General features: G+C 42.5%; 1 protein-coding gene across 1 annotated transcript; it reads right to left on the bottom strand.

The window, feature by feature from the left end:
- Positions 1 to 1904: 1904 nt before the first annotated feature.
- On the bottom strand, positions 1905 to 6632 carry RPL34 (ribosomal protein L34). Its single transcript, XM_029236113.1, has 5 exons — positions 6599 to 6632; positions 4475 to 4548; positions 4294 to 4393; positions 3878 to 3981; positions 1905 to 2029 (listed from the first exon to the last, which is right to left on the bottom strand). Exons 2-5 carry the CDS (start codon positions 4537 to 4539, stop codon positions 1945 to 1947), a joined length of 354 nt encoding a protein of 117 aa, XP_029091946.1. The 5' UTR covers positions 4540 to 4548; positions 6599 to 6632; the 3' UTR covers positions 1905 to 1944.
- Positions 6633 to 8705: the final 2073 nt, after the last annotated feature.

The following is an 8705-nucleotide window of genomic DNA, read 5'->3' as shown; positions in this document are numbered from 1 at the left end:
CATATAGTATGCTTACAATTTTTATTTAAAATGTCTATCTTGGCAATTCCCTGGTGGTCCAGTGGTTAGGACTCGGCACTCTCTGCTGGGGCCCCGGGTTCTATCCCTGGTCGGGGAACTAAACTCCCATAAGCTGCACGGCACGGCCAAAAAAAAGAATAAATTAAAAAAATAAGAAATAAAATGTCTTCCTTATGCCTAGAAAACAAAATGGGAGGAAAGACATCAAACTGCTAAAAATGATTGTCTGCATACTGAAACTGAAGGTGATTTCATCCTATTTTCCCCTACTTTCCAAATTGTAGTTTTTTTAAGACAAGTGACATTTCAAATTTAGAAAAGGTTAAACCATCTAACATTATGAAGAATCCTTTTAAAAGTATGAAACTTTAATGCTTGAGCTTTCTCAAATTTCTAAGTTAACCCACTTATTTTCCAGAAACTTGATAGTCCTCAGTTCATCTGTGTTCAGTCAAGTTGTTCCACGGAACTTCACATAGTGGGGAGAGAAGAGCCCTGACAGGCAAGAGCTCATGCTGCGCTGGCAAGTGGAGGCTTTCCCCTCCACAGCTGTTATTAAAATATTCAACTCAAGACTTTCAAAATGTAGATTTAGGTTACAAGCCAATCAAGTAATTGAATTTAAATAAAGCATATTGTTTTTGTGTTATTTTAAAAGTACCAACTTTTAAGTCCTCATATCAAACACAATACTACAGGATCACAAAACACGTCCATGCAGTATACATCAACCTAGGTCACAGAGAAATGTTTAATCTATCTCCGAATCCAATGCTTTTCAATTGCATCCCCATTAAAAATTTTAAGTGATTAAACATCACATAAGATAATCGTATTATCCTGGTTGCTTAACAATTCTTGGGATTTGCAGGTGTTCAGGGAAGACTGATGGTTGTCTTGAGACTGAACTTTGACAATAAAGGGCTTCAGCTATCATTTCTTGTGCCAAAGTGTTTATTGGGGGTGCCCAGTCATTCAGTCTCAAATCACTAAATACCCCACTTGCAAAAATCCTACCAACACAAATGGCTCTGGGTAACATACAACCTGAGCACCTCAATGCCCTCACTTGTAAAACAGAAATAGGTATGAAAGGGTTGTCCGGAGGACTATGTTAAGTGCTATGGAGATGCCATTAAGTACCACCATTAATAAATTTTTAAGTGCCCTGAGTTCAAGTGCCACCCAGCCACTTAAGTTATGCTGCCTTTCCTCTTCTGCGAAAATGTTAATTAAAAATTTTGTCTACCAAGAACAAGTTAGCTGGCTGTGGTACAATGAAGGTTTTAAGAGGCCAGAAAGATTGCTGCCTTTTTCCTTCGGAAGAAAAGGGTACTTTTATTCTAATCAAGGAAACACTCCTCTGCATATGCCATTTAAGTGTCATCGTGCCAGCAATAGTAAATGCCTAAATGGAGGAGGATCGAATTTTACAGAATTCAGATACTCTTTCAGCTTCTAGATTCTTGGCTTGTGAAAACAGCACCTGCTCTCTACTTTCCCTTGAGACGGGAAATAAGCTTGACATGGCCTGAAGAAATCGTCCTGGAAGACAATTCGGAAGACCTTACGTAGAAGACTTGGGAGGGCTGCTTGATACGGTCTAAGCGCTGTAAGGAGCTATTATTAAAATCTTTAGATACTTTTGCATTATTAAGAGTTAACAGGAACACATAACATAGTTCCTAAGAGAAAATACATTACAGTCCGTATTTTAATGTTATCTAGAGCTACCATCAAAACATTTTAGCTGTCACTGACCTCCAATTACTTTTAGAAAAAGTAATCAACTAAAAATTGTGTGTGTGTGTTGGGGGGCCCTCTAGTTACTACAGAAACCAAACGTGTACACTAACAAACCACAATAGAAATAACAGAACAAGGCTTTTTGATTTTTTTATTACTCAAAGAAGCTTTATTTTTCTATTTAGCTTTCTGACTCTGCGCTTGTGCTTTCAACACTTTCACAACGATTTTCTGCTCCTCAATGAGGAAAGCGCGCTTGATCCTAGAAAAGAAAATGTTAAATACAGTTTTAAAAAAATCAATTTAACACAAGAAAGAAAAGTGTCATAGAAGAACCGAGTAAAGCAATCAGGTAAGATACCCAGAAAAGTAAACAAAACCTACACAAGTACAGATTTAAAACTTAAGAGCTGAAAAAATTCTATGGACAGACCCTTTCAGCTTAAGGTGTCCTTCTGGTACCCCTGGTTATCTAATAATCTACCCTCAAAAGCCTGGGATTTCTGACTCCTTCAAATGTCCTGGACATAACCACATTACAGAAATAGAGCTGATGTCACTCTTACCCAGAGCAAAGACTACACAGACTCCCTCAGTGTCACAGCAAATGCTATTCTTTAGGCTACCCTATAGATCTACACCCAAATCTCCAGAAGCTAGGGCCTGAGAAATTTTTTTAACAAATGTGCTCATGTGGTTATGTTTAGCAAAGTCTGGGAACCAAAGACTGGTAAAAAGCCAAACTCCTCTAGCTTGCAACTCATGACTCATTCGTCTCCAACGTTACCTTTCCAATCTCATTTCTCATTCCTTTTATACCCTCAATGTGCCAGATCAAACTATGTTCATTCCCTGCCTGCAATGCCCGCTCGACCTCTTGTCTAAAATTTACCCGTCACTCAGGTTCCACCTAGAATACCACTCCCAGATTCTCGGCTACTTTAAAGTCATTTCTCCTCCAAACTTCAACCATAGTTAAGTTCTCCTATATTTCATGGAAGTTATATTTAGCTTGTATTTGTATTAATGTAACATGCCTAACCTCCCCTTACAAATTAACTCCTGAAAGGCAGAATGAACTTGCAAAGTTTGATGTCAGATTTGGTGTAGAGACTTAGCCAGAGCACTTTATAGAACAAAAGCTGAAATAAACTGAAGGCAAACCACTCCTCCGAACCAACTTCTTCTCTTATAAAGACCAATCACCTCTCAAATCTTTCCACTTAGGTCTCTGGAGAAAACTTAATGTAGCCAGTAGGGTTAATTAAGAGCAAGAGCCTCAGTAAAACGTGGAACGAATCCTCTTACCAGCTATGTAACTTTAAGCAACAAGCCTTGGTGTCTCCACCAAAAAATAAATAAATAAAAAATACCTCCCAGATGGACTTTTGGCAGAGCTTATCATAAAAATGCTGAGCAAATATTATCACCATAAACCCCACTGCTTCTATTCCTACCTATGCCACTACCAATCCTTTTGCACATCCACAAGACCCAGTCATCTCCCAATAACCCCATTCACCCCCAATCCAGCCTTCGGTCTTCATGTAGGTGCCTTGACAAAGCAGAGAAACCGTTCCAAGCACTCACCTTTGCTGAAAGAATGACTTCACTATCCATCCCGCTGCACACTTAGTCTCTGGCACACCGGAGGTTTCCCTGCCCTGCTCAAACCCCATCAATTACCACATTTTAAAGAATCAAGCCAAAAAATCTGTCCTATGAGGCCCTTCATTACCTGTGATGTTTCTACCTTTCCTGTATATCATCTCCCAAAACATTCTGCTCCAGCCACACTAGAACTACGTATGGCGATTCTGTTCCTACACTTTTAGGACCTTCCACTCTCCATCAACCTGAGACTTTCTTACCTGCCTGCCCCACCCAACCTTTTAATTTCTACATCTAGCATAAAGATGTCCCAACATCATAACTGAATAGGAGCTAATATCATTTATTAGTTTGTTCAGCATCGATTATCCCTAGTCAAGGAGGATTCTATGATACAATATGCAACTTCTGGTATTTTTTCACCAGTCTTCTAATGATGATTAGCATGCAGTGCAACAGACACACTTAAGATAGCCCATGTGATTTCATAGTTATTTACCTGTCACGGACACATTTAGCACACATGGAACCACCGTAGGCCCGGCTAACATGTTTTTTCGTTTTAGACAACCTCATAAGAACTTTAGGTCTCACAGCACGGACCTGCATAAAGAAAACGCTGAGATTACTTTGTGATGTTTTAACAGAAACAGAAATTGTCCTAGATTTCTGATGAGCATTAAGTATAAACATTCATCTAGGTTACAAAAGGAAATGGTACACTGATCTACCTGAAAGGCATTTCACTGTATTTGCCATATAGGCTTTAAAAGAAAGTCTACATTCTTCACAGATATGGATCATGAAGGCTTAGTAATTCTCAACCCCCCTAGTGGCGACCTCTCCTTCACTCACTCACCAAAGGAATTAATGCTCAACCCTTCTTATGTTATTCACAGCAAAAGGATCACTTACTCCTCGAAGTCGGCCTGGGCACACGCCACATGCGGATTTTGGTGCTTTCCCAACTTTCTTGGTATAAAGGTAAACAATTCTATTACCAGGGGTTCGGGACCTAGAAAGTGAGAGAATAGACAACAGTTCAACATTGTGCAGAATAAATGACAATACGTATATTAATTTTGGAAATACTTACAGCCTGGTTTTGTTAGAGGCTGTATTGTAGGACAGCCTACGACGGTACGTCAAACGCTGAACCATCCTGAATGCCTAAATCAAGAAGAAATAGAACTGCATTGTAGAAAAATTCAAACCTTAAAACAAAAGAGCATCACGGAGTTTACACATTACCCATGTAAGTTCTTACATATCACATCCTTATCTTAAGGTATCTTATGAAAAGGATTCCATGTTTTAAAACTACAGCTGATGGTTTACATGAGGATGAACTGGGGAGACTGAATCAAACCACAAAGAGTAGAATCTCTCAGCCCAGAGCTTAGAGGTGGAAGGAGAAAGAAGATGCTTTAGCTGCCTGGGTTGGCTTAAATAGGGGGCTTCCCGGAGGAGGGGAGCCAAAGCCAGTGATTTAAGCAGGTGAAGGAACAGGGAACATTGGTCCTTTATGCCCCCACCGGAAGCCCCTTAGCATCCTCTTGGTCTTTGGGACCTAGGGCTGGACCCAGTGCAGATTGATCCATCCTGAATATGATGGTTATTTAAGATTATTGACCATTTCTCCCCGACCCTGCAAAACAAAGGGGAACTTGGAGCTCCTCTTTTCCCTGAGGTTCTACTGAGCAGTGGCGATTACATCCCCCTAAAGTAAACACATTTGTATACCAAAATAAATAAATAAACTACTGCTGACCCTTTGTACCCGCAGGTTCTGCATCCGCAGATTCAACGAACCGCGGATCAAAAATACCCAGGGAAAATAAACTTCACAAAGTTCCAAAAAGCAAAACTCGAATTTGCTGCGTGCCCACAATTATTTACATAGTCATTTACATTGCATTACGTGTTATAAGAAATCTAGAGATGATTTAAAGTATATGGGAGGATTTTACACAAGTGACTTGAGCATCAGCGATTTTGGTGTCCTCGGGGATCCTGCAACAATCCCCCAGGATACTGAGGGACAGCTATACTTATATTTAAGGGTGATTGGGAGGAATGCTAAGGGGCGATGTTTGTTTTCCTGACGGTAATCAAACGTGGCACTTGGTTAAAATTTTGATTACCAGGCTTTTCTCTCAAAGAGTCTGATTCTGTTTGGAGTAGTATCCAGAAAAGTGCTACCAACAGGCAAGTTTGAGAAACGCTGGTTTTAACGGAAGAGCACACGACCACACCTACGTGTAAGTTGAATCCTTAGCTATACCATTTACTGAGACTATAAAGCTCCACAGGCCAGCTTGCTTACCTGTAAAATATAATTTTTGACTATTTCGCACAACTGTCATTAGGATTAAACGACGGCAGGCATTCTGCCCCAACCTAGTGGCTGCCCAGGGTTCAGTGTTCTGCCCCCAAAGCAGCATCCGGGATAAGTTAGATGCCATTTAATACTAATTTTGGTACTGGATCAAGTATTTCTGGATTATGGCATCCAACTGGTTTTTCTTCTTTTTTCAGTGAACTACCCAAAATACCATAAAACATAGGCAAACTTGAATCAACCTAATTTTCCCCAAATTCTGTAACCATTTCGTCACAGCATGTTACTTAAAAGGCAACAGTCTTCATCTGGTGTTGCAAGCTCCTTACTACCATTACGCTGGAACTGTCAGACATCAAAACCCACAGGGAAGGCCGGTGCGAGTGACCCAATCAGCCGTTTGCCTCTCCAAAACCAAGACAGAAAACTCCCTATTAAAAATTTTTATCTTACTTGCTATTGGTCTTAGAACACATTTTGAAATGACCTGAACGTGCCGGTCGTCGACCCTCCCAAAGCCTGGAGAACAGCTACAAGCGCGGGGTTAAAGCATGGCCTAAGATATGAGAACGTCCGGCGACTTCGCAGTCTCCATCAGCCGGAACTCACAACTCATTTGTCTCCGAACGCCGGACTGCAAAGGCGGCAAAGCCAGGGGTGGTGAGCTCCTGCCACTCACTGCTGCGGAGCGGAGGTCGGGATCGAGAGGTGTCTGAAGCTAAAGTCCGGGGAACTGCTCACTACCAATCTTCCTCCTAAGCCCTTACCCCCATGCCAGCTCAAAAGACTGTGACTAAGAGACCCCGTCTCCTGCAACTCCCCGGATGGCGGCCGATTGTAAAGGCAGTAGCAATAAAGACAAGGAAAAAGCAACCATACCTCTAGATACCGTCCCCGAAAGAGGAAGCAGAAAGCACCAGCGAGTTCAAGGGTCAAATATGACTGCGCATGATAGGAAATACGTCATAGGAAGAGGCGTGGCGGCAAGAACGCAGCCATGTTGTACGGAAGCCACGCAGCTCCCCTCGGTGGGCGGGGATTCATGGCACCGCCGCGTTGTACGCCTAGCGACGTGCCGCCCCTCTGTGGGTCTGCATGCTCCCAGCCTTCCGCAACAGCGCCGCGCGAAGGTCTTTTGGGAATCGCTGTAGAAACAAATACAAATGACGAAGGACCTACGAAGGGCGGAGGTGGGACAAAACCAGGCTTTTACCGTTCTCAAGGGCGCTAAGACATATTTGACTTAAAGAGCGCCACCTTTGGGGTTAGGCCTGAGTTTAAAGCCCAATGCTGACACTTATCACTAGTTGACCTTTGAGGAGTTACTGTCCTTAACCGGCCCTTCTCTTTTCTTGTCCTTCATTCAGAGCACAAATCCAAGGACCGGTTTCGTGGAAGACGGTTTTTTTTTGGGGGGGGCGGTTGGGAGGGGATATGGGGGATGGTTCAGGCGGTAATGCGAGCGTTGGGAAGCCGCAGATGAAGCTTTGCTTGCTTGCCCGCTCTTCATTCACCTCCTGCTGTGCGCCCGGTTTCTAGCAGGCCGCTGAGCGGTACCGGTCCACGGCCGGTTGCGGACCCCTCTTGTAGAGAGTGAGTGCTCAATAAATGGTGGTTAATCTTATGATTATGTACAAAGAGTTTCTTGAGGCTTCACATAGGTGGTAAAGTTTTAACAGGGCCTTAAAGATGAGGAAGAAAAAAAATGACCTCTCTAAAATAGCATGTGAAAGTTTACATTAAGTGCTTCTGTGTATTTTTCTGCGAAGAGGGTCCTTAGTTTTCACTATATGGTCAAAGCGGTTCATGACTTCCAAAAAAGTAAACACTTTCCCTGGGCTCTAAGGAAGACCACTAAAAACGGTCTTTACATTTTTAATCTTAGATTAAGCTCCCTGGAAACATACTGAGAGAGTTATATGCTGGTGTACTGGGGAGTGTTCTTAAAAAATACACCTGTAAGGGAGTGAGGAAGATAGGATCAGGAGACCCACAGTGTTGTTACAACTGAGGCCTCAGCTGTTCCAATGGGGAGCTCTGGAATTGGGATGGCTCTTCATAGTTGTCCCAAACTGGCAAGGAAGCTGGGCCTTTGCAACCCACATCAGCCAGTCTTTGGTCTGGCTGCTCCCTGACCAAGGGTGACGCCGTTTCCTGAAGCTGAGAGCAACGTCCAATGACCCAGCTAATATCCTTGGCCCAGAAGAGAGGATTTGAGTAGAGTATCCCAGTGTCCACTCAAGTTCCCTTTCAGGTTTTCCAGTCCAATTATAGTGGTGAGAAAGCAGGCAAGTGACTGAGGGCAAATGCCCTGTCCATACAGAGATCTGCCTCAGACTGTGAGGCCTTTAATTCCATCTTGCCTCACATCACTGCCATCTTTGTCACCACACCAGATGGAAGGCTCTGGTTATATCCCTCCCTTTGCTGACTCTCACATAGCTGCTTCTCCCCTGACCTTGACATAGTTCCTTCTCTCCTTCCCAGTTCTTTACTTTCCGTCCCCTGGAATTCCTTTTGTCTCTGTACCAGGTATGAGATGGAGGCTGGGGTTGAGAGCCAAATGTGGTTTTTGAATGAATGAACAAAAGAATGCATTTACTTGGAATATATTCTCACTATTTCTGGAGAGACTGTTGCTGGGCAGTTGAGTATAACAGAAGATGGGAGCCCTTAGTACACTGTAGTGTACTTAGTGTACTTTACCTACCTTTCTGTGCCCACCTCCACCGCAGTAGATAAAAACAATAGTCTCACTGTCACAGTTTTCCCTTGTTCTACATAACCCAGTTCTATAACATGACTTCTCTTTCAACCTGTGTTTGCATTTTTTCTTGATCAGACTTGCCAGAGATGTGGCAATCTTAGTAAACATTTCAAAGAACCTCACTTGTTTTTATTAATCTTTCTCCTTTTAGCTCTTTTTAAATTTGGGGTACACTTACTAAATATATCCAGTTATATACTGTATTCTTATCGCTGTATT

Source organism: Monodon monoceros, unplaced genomic scaffold, assembly GCF_005190385.1.
Source record: "Monodon monoceros isolate NGI ecotype Baffin Bay Population unplaced genomic scaffold, NGI_Narwhal_1 Super_Scaffold_20, whole genome shotgun sequence".
Classification (NCBI taxonomy): domain Eukaryota; kingdom Metazoa; phylum Chordata; class Mammalia; order Artiodactyla; family Monodontidae; genus Monodon; species Monodon monoceros.
The sequence above is the reverse complement of the archived record's forward strand: the minus strand, read 5'-3'. Positions and strand labels throughout refer to the sequence as shown.

Bases quoted from the DNA above. Each gene is read 5' to 3' on its own strand.
- RPL34 (XM_029236113.1), bottom strand. From the start codon at position 4,539: ATGGTTCAGCGTTTGACGTACCGTCGTAGGCTGTCCTACAATACAGCC. The intron at 3,982-4,293 runs GTAAGTGATCCT...TTCTTTATGCAG, and splicing joins GCCCAGGCCGACTTCGAGGA to GTCCGTGCTGTGAGACCTAA. The intron at 2,030-3,877 runs GTAAATAACTAT...TTTCTTTTCTAG, and splicing joins GCTAAATGTGTCCGTGACAG to GATCAAGCGCGCTTTCCTCA.